This window comes from Oxyura jamaicensis, chromosome 8 (genome assembly GCF_011077185.1).
Source record: "Oxyura jamaicensis isolate SHBP4307 breed ruddy duck chromosome 8, BPBGC_Ojam_1.0, whole genome shotgun sequence".
In the NCBI taxonomy this organism is placed as follows: domain Eukaryota; kingdom Metazoa; phylum Chordata; class Aves; order Anseriformes; family Anatidae; genus Oxyura; species Oxyura jamaicensis.
Window position 1 is genome coordinate 20,524,041 of NC_048900.1, and position 27,086 is coordinate 20,551,126.

Below are 27,086 nucleotides of genomic sequence, written 5' to 3' on the forward strand. Positions count from 1 at the left end.
TTCAAGTTCACGAAGTACATATCAACAGCAGCTGTGGAAAAAGCTGCCAGAATTAAGGGAACACAGCAGATTTCAGCCACCGTTCATAACACAACTAAATATGAATTAGACATAGGAGTTCTGTGTAAACTATTTAATACGTTCACACACCAAAGGTTCAGGTAGCAAGCAACCATTCAGCAGAACAGACAGCAAGAAATTAGTGATAAGGCACTAGTTTCCATTGACATTTTTCTTGCCACTTGGAGGCACCCAGCTTGCTCCACAGTTAGCTGCCTGGAGACAGCAGAAACACTTTCCAACACACAGAGACAAAAGAGGCCCGCTGGGGAGCACAATCCTCTCAGCGTGCTCGGCTCTTCATTTTCTGCCGTGTTCTCTTGCCAGGTCTCTTCTGCAAAAAGAGGGTAAATTCAGATTTTTATTTTGATGTCTTAACTTCATTCTAGCTCTATAGCATGGGGAAGATACTAAAGAGAGATTATGTGGCAATACCTCTAGAGAAGAAGGTTTTGGGACGCAGGTAGCAACAAACAATACATGCAAATTCCCCCACTTACTTCCCTGATCAGACACCAAACCACCACCCTCAGCCCTGTCTGCAATTGAATTGTTACTTCCAGATGCTGGAGGCGCTGATCATCTATCTACTCAGGTCTCCCTCTGAGGCAAGGGCTGGCTTCCTAACAAAAAAGGATCACTTGCACACAACATGGTACTTACATTGAGGGCTTTTTTTCCTGCTTTTCCTGGGCCTTTATTGTGAGCCACTTTTGACTTGAAGCCGGATACATCATTAAAGCTGTCCTTTGTGTTCCACTTTGAGCCCTTTTTCTTCCCACCAAAACCAAACTTCTGATTTTTGTATCGTCTTTTGGCATTTGGTCTGAAAAACAACCCGGCAACATCGCTGCTTAGAAACCTTGCCTTAGGAAGTAAGGCTGACTCCCATCAGCCATTGTAAACCTTTCCTCTCTTACTGAAGAGGCAGAAATTAGCACCTTTCAGCCTCCGCTCTTTTGGGCCACAGTTATCTCTAAGGACAGAAAGACACTCGGGACTTATTTTTAACCAATATTAATTCAAACAGCTTTCTTGTTTTACAAAACTGGAAAAAAATAGAGATTCTCCCGTTAAATCTTTCTTTTTTAATCTCACCCTTTCTTCATCTGTTGATTTGCACTGCCTTTTTTATTTCCATGAGACGAACTCTGCTCTTCATCTAGAAAATCCAGCTTGTCAGAGAGACCTGCAAAAGCAAAGGCAAACACTCAGCTACCACCACAGAAGATGAGAGTTTTCAGTCTAAGCAATAGCAACAAGTCTCCCACTGAAGACCAGCTACTTGGAAGGATTTTCACTGCCACAGGCATATGATTCCATACAGCTGCAGCCTTTCAAGCTAACTGCCCAGTAGTAGAGACTGACAGCACACATCACAGTGCCGGACATTCTTCACGCATTTACACTATTTCCATTATACATTTACTCCCTTAGACAAGTTAACTGTACCTTTCTGGTATTTCTTGACTGCGTTCAACATATTTTTCTTCTCCTTCTGCCTCCTCTGTAGAATTTCTATTTGTACCTGATAATATTAGAAGGCAGAATGTTAGTATTGTTTCTTCTAGTGCGCCATACTTTTTTTTTTTAAAGGTATCCCATGTTTTGCTTTGTCTCCTGTCAAAGTATCTATACAAAAGACTAGACAGATTCCATATATTTTAGCCTGCCTCCTGGGATCTCACTTCCTAAGCTCCTCACTCAGGCTCGACATTCTTGTTATAGATACGTCTCTTTTGTAGCTCCTCCTCACCTTCTTTCCATATTTTCTCATTGCACGAAGCTGTTTTGCTTTTTCAGACTTCTCCATCGCTTCCTGTTTACTCTTAAGCTTCTGACGAATCTGGGGGGAAATAAACAAACAAAATTGATCAGTAATGCAAAAGTAATGCTGTGCAGTCCTGAAATCAATTATCATGTTAACAACATCACTGAATGCCAAAAGAAAATGCGTCTCAATCAGATAATATGTAATTGATCTCCAAAGTTACTCACTGGCTACCTCTTTGATACAGTATTATTTTCTCTGGTGTATGCACTGATTATAAGGCATAACTTACTTTCAGTTCAAGGCTGGAAGTTACTACAAAAAATCCTGAACTAATCTGTAGCCAAAATCTTACTCAAAAGACAAAATTCACACAGACAAAACAAAGCCTTATACAAATGGGCTCTACTGGAACAGCTGAACAAGAGTATCTTGTCACATACTGTTAATATACTTGGGTGCATGTAGAAGCAGAGTTGATAGTTTCTTTCTTGCCATTATTTAAAAAAAAAATAAAGCTCTTCTATAGAGTCAAAAATCTTTTAACGTGATAGAAAACTGATTTTCTATTCATTCCTTGTGCACGAACATTTCTGTAAGGAATTCCTGTTACAAGGGATTACAAAGATTCCAACACAGATCTTCTGAGGCTGTGACTGCAGTAGGAGATAAAAGCCCCTGTTCTTCAAACAGAAGCCAGCAAAAGAAAGTAACCGTAATGTGTAGAGTTGAGATAAACCTCAGCACAAACTATTAATTATCTTCTCTAAGAAGATCCTACCAGCATCAGAACAATGACCAAACACACATGAACTCCAGCTCGTCTCACTTACACAATGCAGATTCTTCCAAGAATTACAGCTCCATTTTGAACAAAGACCACAATCGAGAAGCACCTTTGTGAAACTCTCATTTCCCACACAAATCTGACTTACTATCCATGATAGTTTAATTCAATACCACGCAGTTTAAAATCAGAGAGACCAAATATGCTGAGTATAAACAAAGGGTGATACTTAAATAGGGAAAAAGGATCACGTTAATGCCTCTGTTCACTGTAAGTTTTAGGACAGAGAGCATAAACACAGCCAACTTTACGACCGCTGTTACATATATGGAGAAGAAATCTCCGTTTTTAATACTAATTACATTCAGGACAGAATATAAATCACACTCTTCTACTCTACATTCCAGCCTGTTATGGAAACCCCTACATTGCAGAGAAATACCTAAGCAGGAAGGCATTTCCTACCATAAAAAAAATATATATCAGACTTGAACATTGTCACAGATCTTTGTCAAAGAGGTGAAGGTAAGTATTGACAAACCACACAGTTAATACATAAAGTAGGCTAAAACCAACACACAGCACAGGAAAGAAAGCTATTTTTCACTGCACATACCTTCTGCATCTGTTTGTCTGATTTGGCCATCTCTGCAAAGTAATCATCTGGCCTTCTAGTAGGAACTTTGAGCTTCTGCAACCTAGGGAGGGCTTCCAGGACCGCTGCCTGAGCCTGGCGGTAGCTAGGAAGACAGCACAACAGCAGCTCTGTCAGAGGGTACCAAGCATCGCGCAGAGCTAATCTAAGCTCTTATCACATAAGCTAGCTGATACTGGGATCTAACAAAAATTAATCTAGAATTAGATTGACATTCATACCCTACAGCATTCAGTGCTGCAGCAATTCAGTACCTAAAGCAATTTAGGTACTAGTACAATTTTAATGCTGATATCTTCTGCACAGACATTTATCTAGTTTCCAACTACAGTTTTATACGCTGTACTGTAAAAGTATGGCAAGAAAAGAGAACTCCAATAACACCAAACACACACAGAAAAATCCATATCCTGTGTTAAAGCCGTAGAGTTGCAACCCAAGAACTTCTTAAAGAAACTTTTCAGCAAAGGATGGAAGTTCGCTGCAGAGGGAAATTATTTCCTGTCACGAGACAAGTTCAATACACTAACGTGAATTTGCAGTTATTTGGTAAAACGTTCAGAAACATCAAATGTAAATTACGTGGGCCAAGAGTGACAAGACACCGGTGACAGACTGCATGGCAGTCTGCAGCATACATGTGAAATTAGATGCCAAGCATGCAGCAGCATGCTGACCCTGCAAGAAATCTCTCTTTTTTATACTTACAAGCTCATCTCTCTCTGGAAATCATTCTCAGGGTCCATAGCATCTTTGTCAGAAGTACCGTGTGAGACATATTCCACAGCGTTTGTAACCTGACCCAAAGTCACGTCTAGCCTTTCCACCCAAGCTAGCTGCTGCCTGAATTCAGCCAGGCACTGCTTCAAACCTTCCTGTGAAAAGGAAGCACAGCTCTGAGCAACAAGACACAAAAACTACAATTCAAGCTCGCCACAAATGAATATCCAGGTCACAAAATGGACTGCTCCTCAGCAGCAGTTTGGTTATTCCCCAAATTACCAGAGCAATGCAGACCACCCTACGCCTCCTTCCCCTGCTCCCACCCCACCCCAGAAGGCTCTGGCTCCAGCATGACCCCGGCCCCACTGGGAGCTGCCCACCCCGCAGCCCCACTTGATACCAAGTCAGCAGGATGTACGGTTCTCTCCCTGTTAAAACTATAGGGCCAAATCTGAAACGTCTTATGAACAAGTAGATCAAACCTTTACTATACACAGATAGAAGTTTAGTAATTTTTTAAGTGTAACGGAGGAGCCAGGCTTAAGAGGATGTGTCTGAAAAGACGAGGTGAGGAACTCAAGGCATGGACGCGTGCTTGGACATGTAAGTGACTTGGTGAAGTCACTTACTAGGCATGCGTGCCTGTGAACTATCACCAAACATCGGGAGAACCCCAAAGACCACCAGCAGAAACAAATGATCGCGCGTCAGGGATATTTAGATACTTTAACGAGTTCGAGAAACAGTGTGGATACGCTAATTATCTTTCTCATTTAAATCGGTTTTGACTGTAAATAACCCCAGTAGCCTGGCCAATTCGGCATGCACACATGGTGGAGATCCCCTGGATGTCTGGCACCGCAATGAAAGCGCGCCAGCTTTCTAAACCCCAAATCGAGTCTTAGGAGAGCTTCTTTGACCGGCTTTTAGGCTATTTAGGCTAACACGCTCACCACATCGTTGGGCCGCTTCGGCCGCCCCTCCAGCACCACGTTGAGCCCCGGCTTCAGCGCGCCCTTGGCGAAGGCCTCCTGGAGCTGCGGAGAGAACAGGAACAGGGTCAGGAGCAGGGCCGGGGCTAGGCCGCCCCGCGGGGCCGGCACCGGGCTCACCTCCGAGTCCGAGAGGGAAGAATCCTCCGAGCCGGAGTCCGAGGAGCCGTCAGGCAGCTCTCCGAGCGGCGCCATCTTCCTGCCGCCGCCTCCGGGCACGCGCTCGCCACCGCCCCTTCCGCCGGGGCCGCGGTTGCCGGGACGACGGCGCCATGGCGGCCGTGGTCGCGGAGCCCGCCGCCGTCTTCGGCTGCCGGCCGCGGGTGGGCGGCGGCGTCTGCTTCGTGGGCGAGCGGGAGGTGCTGCACGCCGCCGGGGCGGGCTGCGCCCGGCTGCACACCGAGCACGGGCGGCAGACCTTCCTCCCAGGTGGCCCCGGCCCCGCTCCCCGTTCCCGCTCCCGGTGCCCTCCCCCGCCGCGCTGACCGCTCTCCTCCCCGCAGGGCGCGAGAAGAGCCGGGGCGTGCAGGCGCTGGCCGTCAGCCCCGACCGGCGGTTCCTGGCCGTCTCCGAGACGGCGGCGGAGGAGCCGGCGCTGACGGTGTACGAGCTGGCGGCGGGGCAGCCGCCGCGGAGGAGGAGGGCGCTGGCGGCCGCCGAGCTCCCGGCGCGGGAGGCGGCCGTGTCCCTCGCCTTCTCCCCGGATTGCCGGCACCTGGCGGCCGCCACCGGCCCCCCCGAGGTGCTGCTGGCGTACTGGCTGTGGGACAAGCGGCGGCTGGTGGCGGCGGCACGCCTCCAGGCCCCGGGCGGCGGCTGCCAGGTAACGGCACCGCGCCTGGGCCGGATCGCCGCCCGGAGTTGCACCGTGGTGGCGTGAGCCGTGAGTGGGCTGGCGCTGTGAAAGCGAGGTGCCGAGGGAGTTTTCTTATAGGCAACAAGACAGCTGAGAGAATGTGGCCTTCAACATTGCACCGTGGTGCTTGGGAATGACAGTGCCCGGAAGGATCCCAGCCCAAAAGACATGTGCAGGGGATGTGTTCCTGTGGCCGTGGGCATCTGTTCGGGGCAAGAGAGGGCTCTCCTCAGTAGACTATAAACGGTTTCTGACAATACACAATTTCTGTAACCTTTTTTGGTATCTGGTATTGGCCCTTCTCAGCAACAGGACACAGCTAAATGAGATTTTACTTTGACTTACGGACATTCATTCTCATGTCCTTGTATAACTCTTTGTGGCCAGCACAGCTGGCCAATGCACATGCAACGTGTCCATTGTGTGTGTCCCGGTAGAAACACTCATTAAAAATCATGGCTGCACTAAGCAGACTTAACACACATCATGGAAGCTCTTGGTGTGGTTTGGCACCTTTTTTCTCCTGCAGTCTATTCTATGTCCAGGTCAGAGGACTATCTCAGAAAGAGTGGCTGGGAGCAGGATGATGCCACTCAAACAGTTCCTGCATCCTGCTTAGGTTGCCCTGGTTTAGTATCTTTCTTGCAAGGAGGTAAGAGGCTTTCATTACGTGGGTTGATTGGACATTAGCTGCCTTTTTTTTTCTGGAGTACAGCTGCAAGCAGATATGGGGTGACTGTCTTCAAGAGCTCAGCTCCTGAAGAGAGGACTGTGAAGATTGTCTAAGGTCCCATTAAGCATGAAAAACAGGTCTAACTACCCCTGCTGTCCTTCATCTTGGGTATTGAGGTGGTTACTCCACTGTTTTCATCAATACATGCCTAATTCTACAAATTAAAATGCATAAGTAAGGTTTGCCTCTCCTGAAATGCAGAAGTTCTTCCTCACCTTTAAGAATGGATGGCCTCACTTTTCAGGTAGCTGCCTATCTGAAAAACTTGCTAATGTGTAGTAAAGATGCATTTTTGCCTTTGTTGTTTGATTCTGAAGGGAAGAGACAACATCTGTATTACATTGTGATTCAGATGGCTTCTTAGCTTAATAGAACCATAGAATCTGTAACATGGTGTAAAATTGATATACACAGTTCTGAAAGGGGGAAAACTGCAATATATAGTTATGATTTTTTTTATTCTCTTCTGTATTCCTATATATTTCTGTAAGCCTTTTTCCCTCGTTTTATTTCCTGTATCTAGAACCTTTATAGAGCTTGCTTTTTTTTTTTTCTTTTTTTTTTCCCTAAGTTCTGAAAGTGAACATAGTTATGTGAAGTAATTTCTCTCTCCTTTGTTCCATAGGTGAGCTTTAGTCCTCAAGACAATGCACGTATTTGTATCACTGGAAATGGCTTTTTTAAACTTTTTAAATACAGTGAGGGAACTTTGAAGCAGACGAATTTACAAAAGGGAAAGCCACAAAACTACTTGTGCCATGCCTGGCTATCTGAGGAAGAAGTTATATGTGGCACGGACACAGGCAAACTTATGTTGTTTGAAAATGGAGAGCTGTGCTGGCAGACAAGTGTAGAGTACAGAAAACCACCCAAAAAACAAGAAGGTGGCACAACAACAAAAGAATATGAGAGGTAAATCATTGCAAAATTACTGGTAGGTTCATACTTGTGCATGAAGATTAGTTGCAGGCCATTCACCTACTTCCTTCTTGTCCTGTTTATGAATGTGTTATATTTTTGTTGCTGATAATAAACGTTGTTTTGTCCTTTTTATACTTAAGTCCTTATGCATTTACTGCTTGCAGATATTCTGAAGTCTCTTGTAAACTGGTTTCTGAAGATAATGGTTCACAACAGGATTCTGTGCCTCAAATATCTGCAGTTGCAGCCTATTCTAAAGGCTTTGCATGTTCATGTAGCCCAGGAGTTGTTCTTCTGTTTGAGAAAACTGAGGAAAAGGAAGTCTACAAGGAGAGTCAAGAAATCTGGGTAGGGGTATAAAAGCTTTTCTAAGCAATTGTGCAGCAGAGACCCGCTTTGGCAGGTGGAAGGGTTGCTTCGGAGTCAGTTATTAATAATTTTAAATGCATCTTTAAAACACATTATAAGCATTGGCTAAGTGTCCTGGTGATGTAGAAAGGCAGGGATTTGCCAGAGGTCATGCTGAAAGTCAGTGACAGCCTTTGTACATCAGCTCTGCATGTTCTACATGTTAAGTAGCTTTGAGGTTGGTAAACTTCAGGAAACCTTTAAGAAACTTGTATTTATGGAGACTTGGGAGCTAAGAAATAGTCTGCATCAGTTCTGAAAAATTAGGCTGCTTTTTTCCCCAAGGCAAAGCTTTTTTCCCTTCAGATATTCAGTATAGATTTAGTAAGACAATGCACTTTTAAGTAATCTAGTAGGATTTCTAACTGTTCTATAAGGAGTAGGATGCACTGACTTCCTGTGGTCCTAGGATAAGAACATTTAACTCTGGTGATCTGGTCAAGCCTTTAAGATTCCTGCTGAAATGTCCTCTGATGCTTTTTTCAGCTTCATGTTGTAGGTACACTTATGTTATCTTGAACACTGTTCCCTGCCTGGCAGAACTTGTGTTCTGCTTACTTTCCAAGTTCTCTTACTGAGAGAACTCTTACATTGTATATACATATACTTAATGGGGTAGCATAACAGCAAAAGCATGTGTGCATGTGTGCACATATGCCCACTACTGGAATGCGGAGACCTGGAATATCCCATGGGATACTTTTCTTGTGCAGCTTCCTCAGGACCTGTTCACCACTGAGCCAAAGCAGTCACGCGGACAGGATATTACATGTATATGCTTCAGCCCCTCTGAGGAAACAATGGTTGTTAATACAAATAAAAATCAGCTTTACATGTTTACTATGCCCTCCACAGATCTTATGAAGGTGAGTGCAACCTTTCCACAACCAGCATGCCCAATAAGGGGGGTATTGTAATGGCACAGGCTATTCAGTGTCACTTTCTGTGATGTATTTTCATGAAATCTGTTAGCTAGAGTCTGAACCCTTAAACCTCATGAAGTCCTCTGTGCACTTCTCTCAGGGCTGTATTTCAGCAGCATTTCAACTTGTATGGGGTTAAATATCTAACCTGTGTACAGTAGCACAAAAAAAGTTTTGTAGTTATGGGACCTTTTTCTACATGTAGCCTAAAACATTATTGGTGCTTCATTTCCAGCATGTAATAGCTAACATCCTGGTTAATTTGCTTATCGTTCAGCACTTGAATACTTCTTAATATCTGTGTGACCATAATGTCTTAACTGAGTTCTTGGAGGTCCAGTTCTATTTATTTATCTAACTTGTATGTTAGATTACAACTTATGTTGTGCTCTCTGTAGTGTATGCAATCTATGGTGCCTGCATCTTCCCTGCATCACTTTTCTTGATTATTAATTATAAAGTTGAAACCAATCCTAACACTTCTGTGTTTCTAGGGCTATGTTCAGACTGGTGCAGTGACAGGGTTAAGTGGCTTCCTCAAGTCTGCTGTACACAAAGAGCTGTGATAGATTTCTTACCTGACTTACTGCCTGTAGTGAACTACTTGATACTTGTTGAATGTTCTCATTTGTTCTCAGGAGAAATCAAGTCATTTTGCATATCTGCATTTCCCATTACATTCTGCTTCGATTACGGGTCTGGACATCTGTATTCGGAGACCCATTGTTGCTACTTGTTCCCTGGACAGATCTGTTCGCATCTGGAATTACAAGGCAAAGTAAAGAGTTGCTTTTGTTTGTTACTATCTCTTGCTTTTTTGTATATTGTACTGAGCAGGTGACAGCACAATCTCATATGAATGACAGTGTTCCACTAAAATTTATGTGTGGTGTGGGATACAAATGGTCTTACTGACATGATTTGGTCAGTATATATATGCAGTGCCTATAAAAACAGTGTCAATAGAAACCATAGCCTTTTCTATTAAGCCAAATTTGTGTTTAACTTCTCATGTGTTTTGGAAAAATAATCTTGAGGAACATTTCATTCAGCTTGACATCAGTTGTCCTTAAGACTACAGACGATAACCTTAAGATACTGTTGTCCCATCTCTTGCTTCATGGCTGTAGTTCTGAAGCAAAATGAGTCCAACTTTTAAGGTTCAATGGGAGCGAGGGGAAAGAAAACAAATCTTAGAAAACTTATGTTTGTGTAGGTTTTCAAACAGAGCTTCACCTACCTTCTTTGTAGTATTACAGTAAGAAAGGATTTGCTCCTGCACTTTCCCCGCCTGTTCTGTGACCCAGAAAGTTCATATTTGCCCTTGTTCCTGTAATATCTGTGTGATCATTACTTAACCAAATACTTACAGATTTCCTCAAGGATAAGACTAAGTCAGATTGTACCTGGAGTTGCATCTGCTGGGCCAGATGTTGTCTTTTCAGGAGTGCATAGGGAGTTTGTACTGTTCCATACTGCCCAGCGGTTTTGTCTTTCAGCACTTTGGAGCTGTATAAGGAATTTCAGGAGGAGGCACACACAGTATCACTTCACCCCACTGGCCTTTTCTGTCTGGTTGGGTTTTCTGACAAACTACGATTTCTAAGTCTACTATATGAGGACATGCATGTTTTCAAGGAGTTTGCTGTGAGAAAGTGTGAAGAGGTAAGGAGGGGGGAGATACAGGGAGCAGAGGGGTGAAAAAGAATACAGAAGATAGCATCCTGTCTGTTAGATCCTAGTAGGAGTTAGGATATCAAAGCAGAGAGAAAAGGTTTCTGACTACTGGAAAATGAGCCTGGAGACCCGTGCATAACTGTGGGCCTGGGAGCCATTGAAGGGGTCGTTTGTTCAGAAATGTTAGAAGATTGGATTTTACAGGGGAAAGCACCAACTAAGGAAGTGGTAAGAGGCTGATTATGCTCCTTATGTAGCATTCAGATGTTACATGATATCATTGGAATTCTGTGCATGAATTTTTATATCCGCTGCATCTACAGTAACGGCTATATTTTTTTGTAGTGCTCATTCAGTAACGGAGGCCATCTTTTTGCTGCAGTTAATGGAAATGTGATTCAAATTTATTCCAGCACCACCTTTGAGAATACTAATAATCTAAAAGGACACAGTGGGAAGGTTAGTAAACAAATCCTGAACAGTACAACTCATTAAAGCATGGAATAGTTCATAAGATGCATTTTGAAAAGGTGAAGTACAACCTTTGACACAAAAATTAGAACAAGGAATACAAAAGTCAATTAATTTCACTACTTAGTGTATGTGTTCACTACATACATCTAGAGAGTCAGTCCTTAAGTTAAATGAGAATGATTTGCAGATAGCTGAACTAGGGGAACTATCCCAACAGTAAATTATAAAAATAAAATATACTTCTTATTACTGAAATGAGCTTTTTCTGTCAGTATGGCCATGAGGTAATTTGTATTGATTGTTTTTGAGTGCTGAAATGGACTTATCTGAATATACATAAGCTACTTAAGTAAAACTTAGAAATATGGTTCCAAAGTTCTCATGGTTTTACCAGTAAAATGACTGTCTACTGTATAATTTTCACATTGGGGTCCTTGGTGTGTTTTTCTTTTGCCAGATACGTGCAGTAAAATGGAGTGCAGATGATACAAAATTTGCCTCCTGTGACACACATGGTGCTGTGTATGAGTGGAATTTATTGACAGGTAAAAGGGAGACAGAGTGTGTGTTCAAGTCTTGCATCTACAGCAGCATTGCTCTTTCTTCTGATGCCAAAATCATCTTTGCTGTTGGATCAGACCAAACTCTCAAAGAAATTTCAGAGTCTTCGGTGAGTTAACGTGCTCTGGATGTTAGCTAAGTTCTCTGGGGAGGGTGCTAGTGCTTAGGTTTTCTTATCTGTTTGGTAAGTAGAAATTAGTGATTTTTTTGATAGCTGCAGTATTTACTGACACTTTTCTTGTGTTATGTCCTTTACCGTGAAACCTGAGATTCTGTGGTAGTTTTATATCTTTATAACCTTACCTGGATTTATCTAGAAATCTTCTAATCCCACTAACATACCAACTTTGCAATATGGTATCGACTGTTTTGCGGAAATATCAGGGTATTGGATCTACCTCTGTAGGCTACATGCATATATGTATTTTTAATCCAGAACAATATTAAATTGTACACGATAAGGATTACATTTTTCAGAAGAGATTGATTTATGGAACTTGGTTTAAAAATTTAAGAGTGCACATGTACATAAAGCTTAATACTAATTACTGTTAATGTTTTTTTTGTGTGTGTGTGTTTTTCTATAGGCATGTAGATTCTTTAAACTGCTTTACTTGCTGCAGGCAGTGATATGACAATTGCTCATGTAATAAGTAATCAAATAACTTGGGGGCACTTAATGTAACATGGTGTTTTTCTGTGTGGCTTGTTTTGATTTCGTTTGTTTTGTTTTTTGTTTTTCTTTTTTAGATCCAGCACGAAGTGCCTGCTTTTGATGTTGACTATACTGCAGTAGCCGTTTCTCATTCTGGGAACATGGTATTTGTTGGTACATCTCTGGGGACAATTCGAGCTATGAAGTACCCCTTGCCTTTGCGCAGGGATTTCAATGAGTATCAAGCCCATGCAGGTGCTGTTACAAAGGTAACATGGAATACATTCTTTTCCCTACTGTGCCAGTTGCTCATCTCATTTAGCATTGATTCTCCTTCCCATTTCATAGCATAATACATTAAAACTAAGGCTGAGCCTGCATGTGGAGAATGGAGATTAGAACATTCACAGAAGTCCTGTCTTGAGAAATAAAAGTCTCGACTATTTTGCTTTCTCTTTCTTCTAAGATGTCCGTAACAAATGATGACCAATTTCTGCTGACTGCCTCAGAGGATGGCTCTATATTGATCTGGAAGGTGTATGATAAGGAAGGCGGGACACTGAAACGGGAAAAGGAAGTTGAATATGCTGAGGAAGTGCTGATCATGAGATCAGATATAGAAGAGAAGGTAGGAAGAGCAACCCGTGCATACGAACTGTAGGATTCCTGGTCTACAGCTTATGAATTACATTTTCAAGATGTTTGTTACTAGCTGTGCCTATTTGTCTAAGAGGGTTTTCATGACTTTCTTCATAAGAAGAGGCTACAGAAAGTAGCTGCAGCTGCTTGTTAATATGCAAACAGTGTTGTATTTGCAGCAAATGTGGATAAAAGATTAGGCTCTTCTCTAATACTTCCCCCCATCACTTGTGAGCAGTTTTAATGTGGTGAAAAAGTCGAGAACTGCATTTTATAAACCATCTTGTAAAATAAGAAAGGAATTTTTCTTCTGGAACTTCTTGGTCTGTCTTGCTGAAAATTCTCTGCAAAGGCTGTCTTTTTCATAAATATGTGCATGTAGATAAAACATCCTTAATAAGTTGTTGCTAGTGGCAAATAATCTCTCTATTAAAAGAAATATTTTCTCATCCATGTCCTAACAGAGTCAAGCAATGCTAGACCTGCAGATTCGTGTGAAAGAGCTACAGACAGAAAATGATTACCAGTTACGTCTCAAGGACATGAATTATAATGAAAAAATAAAGGAATTAAAAGATACTTTCACTCAGGAAATAGGCTCCCTTAAAACCAAACACCAGGTATGATTTATACTGCAGTGCCAAATACCAAGAAATTTTTCCCTTTCCCTTTTTGAGTTAAATTCAAACTTGCATTAAATATGTATGAATGCCATAAGGCATCTGAAAATTGAAATATGCCTTTCTAATAAAGATGTTCTTGATATTTGTAAAGCATGAACATATCTCATAAGTACTGAGGGGAAGAAAGAAATCTCCCAGGTAGCCTGGGAGAAAACAGTTTGAGCAGTTTCTGCAGTAAGTGCTGCCTAAGACCAGGGATCAGTAAGCTATATCACCCTTGAGTAGAAATGGGACTGTGCTATAAAACCTCCATCAAGTGCAAGTTGCTCCTGCTGTGGGATCCAGCAGTTGTTCTTCTTAATGACTTCTTCTTTATGCCTTGGCTGCTTAGCATTTTTAAGAATACTCAGTGATATGTCTTGTATGCTTTTTGAAAACAGGAGTAAAATATAGTCCCTGGATTTCTTCTGCTCATGTACTTACTCATTTCTCTGTGGTCATGAAGGAGGAATTTCCTGAAAGGCAAAAGCCGTAATAATTATTCCCAGTGTCTTATTTATCTGTGTCCACTAATTCTATTCTGTCCGTCTGTCTGGTGCGCACACCAGCTTCATGATTTATTGCATTTGTATTATTTTGCTATATTTCTGGACCCTTTTTAAAGTTAGAATGCAAGTGATACGATAGCAATTTCAGTGTCGGTAAGATGGCTTGAAGTGAGAGATTGTCCACCATATATCATGATTCAGTTCTGTCATCCTTATGTTCTTTTCAATATTTTCAATGAATAATATCCTGTCCTGGTTATTTGTCAGCACTTATGTTGAGTTTTACATAGCCATTCCAAACGGTATTTTGACTCCACATAAAAAAATGATTCCAGAGTGAAAGCTTGCTAAGTTACTAATTAGTTCCATTACGTTATAGTCTTTTCATTTTCAAGCACTCCTTTTATATCTTTCTTGTCTTTTGGTTCTGCAAATAGTCTGACAAGTTTCTAGTTCTGATTTTTTTGAGAAATTTAATTACTCATTTTAATGTTTTCAGGTTGATCCTTAGGCTCTTTGGTGCTTCTGGTGGGTTTTGGTGGTTTTCGTGTGAGGTTTTTATTTATTTATTTATTTAAGTAACCAGAGTTTTAACCTTTCTGTTTTTTCTCGTTTTTGTACAGCTTGACCTTTCAGAAGAAAACCTTTTCACTTCTTATAGATTCCTCTGCCTGTGTTTTACCTGTGCCAGGTTTATTCTGCTGTTCTTCAGGTCTTTTCGTAGGTAGTGCTTGGCTATAGAGTTTTATTAATTTCAGCTACACTGAAACTTCTTAAGGCTTGGTGATTATAAGCTTGCAAGCAAATGCCTTTGAAAGTGAATAAAAGTTCTAGGCAGGGAAGTTGTATTTCCTGTCTGAGAATCAGTATGTTCTAAGATTAAACAGAATGACAGATTTAGGCAGGTTTGGGGCTACCCTTTCTAGTTTTTGCGGCCAGTAGGCAAATAGAGTATTTATGTTTATGCAAGACCCGTGCAGTAGTTATGATTAGAAGGTCAAAAAGTTGTACCCATGGCAGTTCTCTCAAAATTTTCTGGGATATTTCTCACCCATCTTCTTTTTCCAATTCTTAGTGCTTTTTTAGATTAAGATGTTTGTAGTGGTAGTGGAACATTCCAAGAAAATGGTGTTCAAGCCTGAATTTGAATGTCAGTGTTTTAGGATCTCAAGGTTGCTCCAGGTGAGAAAGGAAGCAGCTTGAATTTTGTTATTGACAGCAATGTGCAGAACTGCAAATTCTCCTCAAACAGGCACACACGAAGAAGTGGAGGTTTTTGTGGCTTACAAACTTTTGTTGTTAAATTAGATTTATACAATACCTTGCTTTATATGAAGTCCATTTGCTACTTTCCTTTAGCTTCCTTAGTTTTGTAATTTGTTGTAGTGAATATCTGGGAAAACAAGTTTTTGTAACGCATGGTATCTGCCTTTTTTGGTGAGAGATTTCAAACAAATCTGTTGTGTATGTGTCCCCATCATGGGCAAGAACTCAAAGAATTAGGACACTGCTTTGCCTATTTTTGAATTAAAATTTATTTTTCTTATTCTTTACTAGATTTTGCAAGCAGAAAAAGAAAAGCAGGAGCTGCAACACCAGTCTCAACTGTCTGAGCTGATGAATAAACAGGCCAAGGAGATGCAAGCCCTAGGTTAGACTGCAACAAATGTTTATAACTAGAATGTGAAGGAACTGCATTAGATTCCTAGCAAGTAGCGTGATGGGAAGAGATTACTAGAGTGCAAAGCACAAGGAAAAAATGCATGTATGTCATACAGTTACCGCAAACCAAAAGTTTGTCTTGACAGCATGCACAAACAGGAGAATGTGCATGTGGGCACAATATATTTATGTTCTGTTCCTGAGATTAGTAATTTCCTTATTTATACTATAGCTCACTGTACAATAATAGTGATATCGTACAGTTCAGCAAACAGGCTAATTAATGTACAAGGTGCACAATGTGGAAATACCTGAACCCCCAATTCTTAACCAAGATAAAGCAGAAATACTGCAAATTAGTACAAAAAATCAAGTCCACCCATAAGAGAGGCCATTGGTTACTCATCCTCTGCAGCAGTTGTACTTTTCCAGTTCTGTCACTGCTGACATTCTCAAGCAATGCTTAGCGTGGCTATTATTCATTTATTGTTATGGCATGCTAGGTGATTTTGGTGCAGGTTTTGGACTTGTTCAAGCTGGAACAGAACTTTTTTTTTTTTTTCAGTTGCAGTGAGCAGGGATACAATGGAATATTCAGAAACAAAACTGAGAAGGGTGAATGACAGCTTTGGAATGGGCATTATTAGTTAAGTGATAAGTAAAAAGAAGAGCAGGAAACCCAAGAGATGGTTTTCTGATGTAGAATTTTGAAAGGCCGCAGAGCCTAAAACTCCTGTATATCTGATGAAGAAAGTGATGAGGTGCTTCTAGTATAACTTATTGCAACCAGCTGCCAAAAAGACAGTAGAAAATAAGACATTGATAACTGCAAAAGGATAGGATACACCTTTCTTTTCTATTAGTTTTATCAGTTCCGTATGTTTCCTGTTACCAGAATCTGACAGTAATCAGAAACTCTTAATGGAAAATGAGAAATACCAGGAGCTGCAAGTGAAATCCCAGAGGATGCAGGAGGAATATGAGAAACAACTGCACAATTTGGAGGAAAGCAAAAGCAGGACTGTGGAGGAGCTAACAGTATATTATGAGGAAAAACTTAATGAGAAATCTGTTCTGTTGGAAGAGGTAGGAAGCTTGATTGACAGCTTGAATTATTGACTATGTTTACTTCCAACTGTGATGAAATGTTCCCTAGAGGAAGGAAAGTTGGCTCCCTTCATGCAAATTCTAATCTGCCTGTTACCTTGGGGAAATATGTCGACAGGTAGAATAGTAATGAGGAAAACCCCAGCTGAGTTACCAGCTTTTCTGGGCTTCATACATTCAGCAAGTAACCTGCTAATGAGAATATCCTTGGGCACTCTATTTGCCTCTCTTTCTCCTATATCTAAGAATTCCTGTTTATTAATATGTGTTAGATGATACACTTAACGGCAGTTGGAGAAAGATTCAATCACCTTGTTCTAATAAAGAAATAGCATATCTAAAATGGTGAATTCTGTGACAGATCAACTCCTATTTGTTGAAATCACCACTGACACTTAAGTTCCTGGGGTTCCTGTGTGCATAATTTGGGGAATACCCTGAGTACTTAAAAAATTCCTGCCCATTGAGGTCAAAGACTTGGTCAGATAGGGTAGCCAGATAACCGATGCTGATACTTCTAATGCCAATAAATTCCATCAACATCACTGATTGCAACCCTATGTTGCAGCACCAATATGGAAAGAATGAGAGGAAAGAACATGAGAAGAGTGATACAGAGACCGATGGAAAACTGAGTGTTTATTGGTTATTAATGTTACTAGTGTTTGTTGGTTATCAATGCATCAGAAACAGCAACTTAAAAAGATTTTCTGAAGTGTTTCTCATGTTTTCATTTGCTTCTGCCTGGGCAATTTTGCTGATTTGAGCTAGGTTTTCAGATTATTTTTTTTTAATATTGTAGTCTTCTTAAGACTTGCATGCTTTCAGTTAAGAATTTTTTGTGTCTTAAGTTTTTAAGTGAGTTTAATCCCTTAAGAAATTGTTAGCTTAAATGATATTGTTGTTGAAGAGTCCACTAAGTATTGGCCCTCCCAGGAGAAAGACAGTTACAGATAAAGAATTATCCTCTTTATTGATCTCTTACTTTTGTGTTCTCTAATATTTACTTCTCCTAACTGCAGGCAGAGGAGGATATCAGGCAGCAGTTTCAAGCACATGAAGAAATTAGGAAACAGATTGAAGAAGATGAAGACCGAGAAATTCTAGATATCAAAATCAAGTATGAGAGGCGACTCGTAGAAGAAAAAGAATCAAATCTGCAACTGAAGGGAGAAATAGGAGTCATGAATAAAAGGGTATCTCTTATTCTTTGATAGGATCACACCTGTAACATGGAGACCTATAGCCAAGAATTGAATGTGATTAATGATATGTTAAGGCCTAGTAATATTTAGCCTGTAAATATTTGGCATTTCATATGAGAATAGTCGCCCCTTTTTATATCAGTTTGAATATTTCAGGATATTTGTGCAGAAGAAGAAGATGTGTGCTGATTGTATTGTTGATATGGTTATAGACAGATGATAGAGCAGTGTGTGTTATTTTTAGTACACTTTTTCTATCTTATGTAGTTTGAAATCATAAATAATAATATTGTTCCCCCTATAATGAGAAAGAAATGAACCTTTTCATTTTTCCAAGATCCAGTGTGCTACTATGTTAGAAAAATACTTCTACTGCTTTATTTAATGCAATACACTTTGTGTTTTGTACACATCATCATTTTTTATTTTTCTTACTCCTTGAGTTTTTAAGGAGACATAAAACCTTTTTGCTCTGTTACTAGCTGGGCATTACATTTGCCTAAGGATGTTGGATGGACATTTTTTTCTTTCAAGTTTCTTCAGCATCTATTTTGGAGGCATAGAGGTTCTCTACCTCCCCGCAGTCTTTTATCAAGGTATTGCCTTCAGTTCTGATGTCTTTTAGACACCAGCACATTAAATGCCCTTCCTGAAGTGATATCTAAATCCTGTAATGTCTTAATTTGATAACCTTTATCTTACATTGTCTTAAAAGTAACTTAGAAAATATGGTAGTTAAGTGTCGCACAGCTTCTCGAGACAGTTAAGCCCTTATCTGTTTGCCTCTCTAGTTGGGCAGCCTACAGAAGGAGCTCAAGGAACGAAACAGTGACATTGAGGAAATGAAACTGGAACAGCAGAACCTGCAAGACATAATTAAGTCACTGGAAAAGGACATTGTGGCGCTGAAGACAGAAATTGAAGAGAGAGCTAACACTATCCAGGACAAGGTGAGAAACTGGATAATTGGCTAATATCAAAGTCACCCTCCCTTAATTTAATACAAGTATTTATTTTAACAATATTGTATTAATGTCACATGACTGGAAGCTCAATTTTAATTTGAAGAATTTGCGGTCTTTAGTTTGGGACCTCAGTGTTTTACTGACATTCTGAGCTTTTGGAAGCTCAAGTGTTGAGTTTCTCATTCCCCATTCTGGGATTTGTAGGATTATGCATTATCTCTGCATTATTTGCCTCCTTCCTACCCACCCAGTCTGTGTGAGGTGTATGAAACCTAGTTTTCCATTAGATCTATGACTGCTATTTTGGCCTCTGCCATGTTTGTTCTTCGTCTTAGGGATCTGTTTGAGAGTGCTGTGGCTGATCCATAACTCTGTACGTATTTCTCCCAGGAGAAGCATATATATGACCTGAAAAAGAAAAATCAGGAACTGGAAAAGTTCAAGTTTGTACTGGACCACAAAATAGAGCAGTTTAAGAAGCAAATAGGATCATGTGAAAATGATATCAAAATGAGGAATGAGCAGATCCATGAGGTGAGTAACACTGTCATTTGGCCTCTGCTACTAAACCCTTTGGCTGAATAGAGAGATGACCAGGCAAGCCCCATGGATGTTCACCTGTTTGCTGCTTAACTTCTTTCAAGGATACACAGCATTGATTCAGTATTTTTACAGCAAATAAAAATATTTACACACAATACCTGCTATTTATTTTTGTATCACATAGTACCAATGATCAATACAGTTATTTAAGCTCCTCTTTCAGTATTTTATTCTAGACTCCGAGTAATATAATTTTTTCTTAAAAATAGATCTCATCTTTGTGTAGTTGTCCTGCATGCACCCTGTAGAGTTTGCAAGACGCTGCCTTTACTGATCTGGAGGAACAGAGAGTGAACTTCTCTTACAAAGTTACAGATTTATGCAAACATAACCCAATTTAGGAATTAAGTTCATCGGCTAATCCATGGAAACTTTCCATGTGTTCATAATTAGCTTGCAGGAGATTTCTTGAGGCAACTTATTCATTATAGGATCTTACTGTGATCTCTCGATAGCTAATCAGTGACCTGTTAGTTTTCATAAATCTGTTTATTCAGAATGAAAACCTTTTAAATAACTAATGAACATTTTATGTGCATGTCAGACCATTATGATGAAAGCCTTAGCCTTTTCTCTGGTTACCATCTCATGACAGCAAATGCTGAAGCATTAGTGATTTTTTCCCATTATTCTACATATGTCATCACAGCTTTTCATGCTTCTTTTTTTCATGCTTCATGTTTCTTTTCAGTATCAATTGGTTCTTATTGTTGCACTTGCTTTTTCCAGTATTGACTATTAGTTTATACCTCACCCATTTTTATTCAGGTGGAACAGTACAGCTCCAGTCCAAGTCAAGGAAATGAAGAGGCATCACATCACTTAAATACCTATAACTAAATGGGATTTAATAGGCATTTTTTGTGTGTTTTCTCTGTATTCTGGCAGAGGGCAGTGTTGTTCCAAAATTGGCTTGGTTCATGTTGTATGTAATTGAACCTGAAGGGGGATCTACTCCCTCAAGCCTGTGTTTCTCGTCTCAGGTTCTCCTGTTATGTGTTGTTGTTTTTTTTTCATAATGTCTTCTCTTAGTCTTGGTTTCTCCCCCACTTCCTTTCAGATGGAGGGGGAACTGGAACGATTCCAAAAGGACAGCACACATTTGAAACTGAACATCACACAACTGCAGCAGAAACTAAAGGCAACTGATAACACCATGCACAGAGAGAGGCAGAAGGTATGAGGTAGCAGTCCACAGGTCCTGCATAATGAAACAGTGGGGATGAAATACTGCAGAAGCATTAATCTGAGCAAAGAGATCCTTCAGGGATATCGTGTACAAGGACCAGGGAACAGGAGATTCGCTAGTTAAGTGGGAACAATGACAGAAAACTTCCAAATCTGAAACTGGGTTAGCTATTTGATATTACAAAATTCCAGTTTCTTGTATGTAAGTTCAACCAACACATTCTCCCAGGTTTAACAGAGCAGTGATGCAGAAGCCTGACTGAGTCAGTGCCCTATCAATTGTTTGTTTCTTGTTTGTTTGTTTTTTTAAATGAAGTATTTTAAAATACTAAAGGGAAGTAAAAGTATATGAGAGCTTTTACCTGTTCTGCTAGACTTACTAGAAGATTGCACGTGACAGAGTGGTCTGATGAGCCAAATAAGAATGTATCTACATTAAACATTAATTATATTATTCTTGCAGAAACAAAATATGGAAGCTTTGATCAAACGGTTTAAAATGGATCTTCATAATTGTGTGGGCTTCATTCAGGATTACAAAAAACTGAAGTATGGGATCCGTGAGCTCTACACCAAGTATGTGCAGCAATTGGACATGGTGAGTTGCCTTCTCACATGGTGAGTTGCCTTTGCCTTCTCCTTGCAGATGAATTTATGTGGTAGTGTATTGAGGCAAAATTATGTGGTAGTGTATTGAAGCTAAACTTTGTGCCCTCTCAGGTGGAGACTGAAGAGTTAGATGTAGATTTGCAGAAGGAGTACACGAGACAACGAGAGTATCTTGAGAGGAATTTGGCAGCTTTAAAAAAGAAGGTGGTGAAGGATCAGGAAGTGCATCAAGCTGCTTACATGCGCATCATGCAGGTAACAAGCTTTTTCCTTATGTTAAGGGAGGTAAGAATGAAGCAGTTGCACAGAAGAGACTTCAGTCACCGTACTGCTATAATTTGTTAGTGCTTTTAAACAGTTTTGTTTTGCTTCCTTGCCAGAAATGCCTAGGGCTTTCAAGAGTTTCTATTCAAGGATAATATTCATTGAGCTCTAGTGCTCAACAGTTTTCTGGACAGAAAGAGCAAGATCTCTGAAGCCAGAAAATGACACAGTTTGTGGATGATTTCCTTTGTCTGCCACTTCCCAATGTTAAAGGAGATAGGGATCTCTGCTGCCTGGATTTTTTTTTAAGCCATTGATGGACTTGTCTTATTTTGAATGGTATTTAGAATTGCCATCATAGTCAATTTGCACCTGAGTACCAAGCTGCACTTACTGTGTGGTGGTGTTTAGGAAGTAATTTTGGAGGAAGAAAAAAGATTGGCTTTCTTTGGCCACGTAGTCCCATGCCTACTGGTCTGAATGCAGAAGAACTTTCTGCTGCTCACATCCATGTTTTCCAAGGAAGTTCAGAAACAAATGATAAATAAGCCTATTCGTACTGAGACCTCTCAGAATCTTTGTTCTTTACAAGACAGGATAAACTTGTTACTGCCGGGGCCAAAGACATTTGTTTTCATCTGGAATGAGAGGATCTAAAGGCCCACAACCAACATCCTGGGAGGACAGCACTTGTACAGTCTCTTCTTACCGTGGTCTGCCTTTGCTCAGTCAGCATTTCCTTTTCCCCTCACTAGCACTTTCTTCATTGTTAGCTTATTATGCTTCCTCAGGATCTCTAGACCTCAGTCCTCTCCTAAATCATCTGTTCTTTGTTACGTATTCATAGTGCTCCTCCAGGACCAGGCAGCAGTGATCTTCTTCTTTGGTCTTGATTTAATTTTTTTTTATTCCTTCTGTGAATTAGATGCTTCCTTTTCACACAAAATGAGAAGGCTTCAGAAAAGAAACTGAAGAATTTCCTTTCTGGAATAGGGTGACAGATGGTGCTCATAATGATAATACTTGATGTCTTGGACCGGTAAGCCTAACATGAAATGATGATTAAAAATGAATTAATAAAACATCTGGAAGATGAAGACATCAAAGGTTCTGACCGGCCTGGTTTCTTCAAAGAAAAAGCAATTCTCTGAAGTCTAGTAGATTAATGAGACTTTACAGCCAGGAGGAATTATCATGGTCTTCCAGTCCATCACAGGAGGCTTTGAGACTAGTTTAGACAAACTTCTGTCAGGGCTTGCTTTGAACAAGTAAATGACATTTTTATGGCCTTCTAGCCCTGTATTTCTGTAATTCCTCAGTTGTGCTTACATTTTCAGAGCTATGCATTGCTCTTTGAGTGACTGTTCATAGGTACATTCCATTAGTGACTGCTGCAACAGATGATCAGAAACGTCAAGATAATTTTAGTTATTCTTACCAATTGGCAAGTCACTTGTTGTTGGACAGTTAGTTTTCCCTCCAGCCTTCTGTATTTGTAATGGCGTCTTTAGTCACATGGATACATAAGAACAGACATACTGAACAATCTCAAAGTGAGACTGCTTGAACTGAAGCATGTGTAGGATGATCTGTTCTATGATGTGTCATGATGTTCTCTGACAGTCAGCACGGTAGGGACTTAGGAGATTGTAGATTCCATCCAGACATCATCTGCAGTTGTTCCTGGTGTCCTCACCCTCTATGCATTTGATCGATCTCTTTTCTGAAATATTTTTCACATTTCCACAGCATCCTGTGACAATGAGTTTTGCAGTGAACGTTTATTTTAATCTGTTGCATGATCATTTCATTGCAGTGCAAGCTTACTGTCAGAATGCAGAGATTGAATTAAAGGCTAATCTCTCTTTATGGCATGCCTCTTCAGAAGAATATTATCAGCATCAGCCAGCAACCTTTTTAGCACCCAGCAAGCCAAACAACATTTCTACATAGCCCAGATTACCTCATACAGGATATTATGTATTATGCTAATAGGCCAAAAGTAAGATCTTCAATAGATAACAGCATTCAGCCACTTGGAGTGAATTTATTAATGTATTCATGCCAAAGCGCACCTTAACAGAAATAGCATGACATAACCCTGAAAGCTGTTCACAAGAAAATTTCTGTGATTGATTCTCCGAAGTTATCCTATTCAGGATCAAGCTCTGGCATAAATGTATAGCAGCTAAATTTCGTCTGTGTTTAAAGAATTGAATTAAACAAGTCAGAGTCTACAAAATACAATATTTTCAGAGCAGGCTGCATTGGGTCACCACCTCATGCCTCATTTAGAGTCCAACACAACCAGTGTGAGACCAACTGTTCCTGCCCAACAACTTCAAACCTTAACACGTTCCACAATCTGCCTCTGCATCACTGACTTTCAGCTGAAGGGAAACTATAGCATAGTTGGTATACTTGACTTAGTCTGAGCTACTAAAAATCTTGCCAGATGCATGCACCTTGAGTTACTGCTGCCAAATGGAACTCCTTGAATGCATCTGTATACAGAAAATTGCTGTAAGCGTGGTACTCTGTTACTAACCAGTTCTGAGTTGTCTGTTTCTACTGCATTGACTCTTGTGTGATGCTAATATGTCTAATATATCATAAGGAACCAAATCACATGCTTTCCATATATCTCTCATGGCAACATAGTTTTCTTTATCAACCAAAATTATAATCTAATAAAAAAGAATCAAGACTTGAAAATATCTTTTCAATATTGAAATATCAGTAACCCTTGTTCATATCACCTGCTGTTTAACTGTGTTTCCTGTTGCATGAGACTGCTATTAAAAAATGTACCTTTTGGCCATCTATCTTTCACAAATATTGCTGTTTTTGGTGAAGTTCCAAGAGCTGAAATGGTGCTGTTTTACAAAACTTCTGAAAAACCATTACAGATAACTGAAATCATTGATGCTCTTCATACTAGCTGTTGATGTGATTTTACTGTGAAATGAACAGAGGCAAATGTACAATTTCATTCCTCTTGAATTAGAAAAGAAATAATTAGCTAGTGATTCTCCTGTTTATGAGTCATGAGCAACAGTTTTATCATCCTTCACTAGTATTAGCCCATATTGTTTATGCTGAGGTCTTTGACCCTGTCAATACAGTGAGTACAGGAGAACCATATTGCATATGTTTGTACTTTCACAACACCTTCAGCAAGATTCTTTGTGGTATGCTGTAAAAAATTAGAGCTGAACTTTTACAGGTTGAAAACTGATTAAAAAAAGAACAAAGGTTGAATACATGGGCAACTTTTCCTCATAACAAAATGTTAACAGTAGGTGTCTCAAGTCTCCATCCGCTTTATGCATTTCTAAATAATGTGGAAGTCTTGGAAAGTGATGTCAGTCATAACTAATGAAAAAGTCTTTGAAGAACTGCAAGGAGATACAGATCATTTAAGTGAACAGACACATGGTGGCAAGCGAAAAGCAAAAAAAAACGCACCCTGGAGGGAGGAATGGGATTTCTTCACACTAGTTCTAAATTAATTGGATCAATCCCAGAACAGGACCTGAGCTTCCCTGTTGAATTGTCAAAGATGATGTCTTAGAGTGAAGCTGCAGTCAGAAAAGCAAAACAAATATTAGCTTCTTGAGGTGATGTGATTACAATACTGTCACATTTTATATCAGATGTACTGTAGCTTTTATCTGAAATGTGTAAAGTACAGACTGCTCTATCTCCACATGGATATAGTATGTTCTGCATCTTATACTGAATTTATGCTGTCCAGTGTCCTTCCGAAGGAAATGAGGATATATATTGCTGAGCTATTGAGATAGTCCTGTACTGTTCCTCATAGAGTACATTGTTTTTGCAGGAAAATGTAAGTCTGATTAAGGAAATCAATGACTTGCGGCAAGAATTGAAGGCGGCCTATACCCAGGTACACGACCTCCAGTCAGCACTAAGGTTAACCAAGAAGAAGCAAGCAATTCAAGAGCCAGGTGAATAGTGCTTCTTGTGTTTCCATATTGTCAGGGCTCATTCCAGAAGCCGTCTTTGTCCTTAGTGAACAATTCTGTTACTGTCCCTGTATTGTACCAGCTTGTCTTGCCTGATGGCAGCTGTTATATTGTAACATTCTGGTGAATACTGCAAAATCTTACTATTTATCTTTACTCCTTTGGTTCTGAAAGATGCCTTTCCTTGCTTATTCCAAAGAACTGTGAGCTAGACCTTTGTTTCTCTGCTCTTTGTTCTCTGTTCTTATCTTCTAGCTCCCTCCAGTGAACTGCTGTCCAGCCCAGCTGTGCTGAGGTTGAATGCACAGAAGGAAAATGAGAAAATCATAGAAATGCAGCAGCTGGAAATTCAATACCTACGAGACCAAATCAAGGAGAAGGGGCAAAGCCTTGCAGTTCAGCCTCTGTTGGATGGAATGCTTCCTAAGCTGAATCTGGAAAGAAGCCACAAGACACAGCAACAGTGACCTGGCTCAAGGACACCTTATGTTATTATATTCTCCTGGCAACATAAGAAATACAACAGCATAGATTAGACTTCCATGATTGTATACTCTTCCACTAGAAGCATTTGTGCAGCACTCATTGCTGACGACACAAGGCATCAGCCTTCCTTCCCTCCTCCTTTCCTGTAATCTGTCCTTTCCTCTCGTTTAAGCACCCATGTTCTGAAGTCCTTCTGCCAAGGAGTCAAGATAAAAAATAAATATATGTGTGTTAATGCAAAATTGATCTTTGTGCCTTCATAATCAGGGGTATACACTTGAAAGATAATGTGGCCTCATGTGTCTTGAAAGATGTGTCCTACTTCAGAACTGCTGGTAACTCTGTAAACATTACACTAGAATTCTAATTGTATTGTGCTGCAAAAATCACCATCAACCTTCTGTTTTCCAGTATTTTGTATATCCGTACAAAGGGTTTCCTGTACTTAAGACAGATGTCCCTTATTCTGAGGAAGTGTCCAGCCCCTGACTAAAAATCAGTTACATTGTGAAGGCACCCTTTACCTAGTAGTCAAGCACACCCGAACTGGAGCCCTACCTCATGTCTCTGGATGTGTTTGTTGTCTCCTCTGTTACAATCATTTCAGCAGGACAAAAAGATTGCCCAGTTTCAGACTCCAAAATCTTCAATGAAGTCCAAATCTTATGTCATACCTCACAACTTAGATAATTTCACCTTTGTTTTGCCTATTTTCCAACATCTGTAACTCCTTTAGTTCATTTTTTTCAGTGAAATTCTTCTTAATACATCACTTTTGAAAATACTGGTGTATAGAAAATAAACAATGAGTCCTTTCTCTAATCATAAGGGAAAAGGGTAAATTTTTCATCCTTTGTTGTCAGCGCATGGATACATGCCTGCCTCACTAAAGAGTTCTGTGCAAGCTTCAGAAGTTTTTAGCTACTGACTGAGCATGGGAACTATATGGTGTTATAACAGCCCCTACGTTATTGTTCCTGTTTTATATCTTGAAGTGTGGAG

The 27,086-nt window shown here is 40.2% G+C and overlaps 2 protein-coding genes across 4 annotated transcripts; one reads left to right on the top strand and one right to left on the bottom strand.

The window, feature by feature from the left end:
• Positions 1-118: 118 nt before the first annotated feature.
• On the bottom strand, positions 119-5,264 carry EBNA1BP2 (EBNA1 binding protein 2). The gene is made up of 9 exons (XM_035333271.1): positions 5,109-5,264; positions 4,950-5,033; positions 3,982-4,148; positions 3,235-3,358; positions 1,817-1,906; positions 1,513-1,588; positions 1,159-1,249; positions 724-886; positions 119-394 (listed from the first exon to the last, which is right to left on the bottom strand). The coding sequence occupies exons 1-9, from the start codon at positions 5,181-5,183 to the stop codon at positions 344-346; spliced, it is 921 nt and encodes a 306-aa protein (XP_035189162.1). The 5' UTR covers positions 5,184-5,264; the 3' UTR covers positions 119-343.
• Positions 5,215-26,871, top strand: CFAP57 (cilia and flagella associated protein 57). 3 transcript variants are annotated; one of them, XR_004752868.1, is made up of 22 exons: positions 5,215-5,417; positions 5,492-5,811; positions 7,203-7,489; positions 7,663-7,846; positions 8,620-8,772; positions 9,468-9,607; positions 10,329-10,494; positions 10,852-10,965; positions 11,438-11,650; positions 12,292-12,465; positions 12,663-12,824; positions 13,300-13,455; positions 15,564-15,657; positions 16,564-16,754; positions 17,798-17,971; positions 18,772-18,930; positions 19,336-19,479; positions 20,609-20,725; positions 21,200-21,334; positions 21,457-21,600; positions 22,535-22,648; positions 25,454-25,580. XR_004752868.1 is itself a non-coding variant. In XM_035333268.1 (22 exons), exons 1-22 carry the CDS (start codon positions 5,261-5,263, stop codon positions 26,063-26,065), a joined length of 3,723 nt encoding a protein of 1,240 aa, XP_035189159.1. In that variant the 5' UTR covers positions 5,216-5,260; the 3' UTR covers positions 26,066-26,871. The 3 variants fall into 3 exon arrangements, 2 of the variants coding, with proteins under 2 accessions (XP_035189159.1, XP_035189160.1); XM_035333268.1 differs by lacking the exon at positions 22,535-22,648 and adding an exon at positions 25,854-26,871 and having other exon boundaries at positions 5,216-5,417; XM_035333269.1 differs by lacking the exons at positions 5,215-5,417; positions 5,492-5,811; positions 22,535-22,648 and adding exons at positions 6,218-6,496; positions 25,854-26,871.
• The last annotated feature ends 215 nt before the right edge of the window (positions 26,872-27,086 follow it).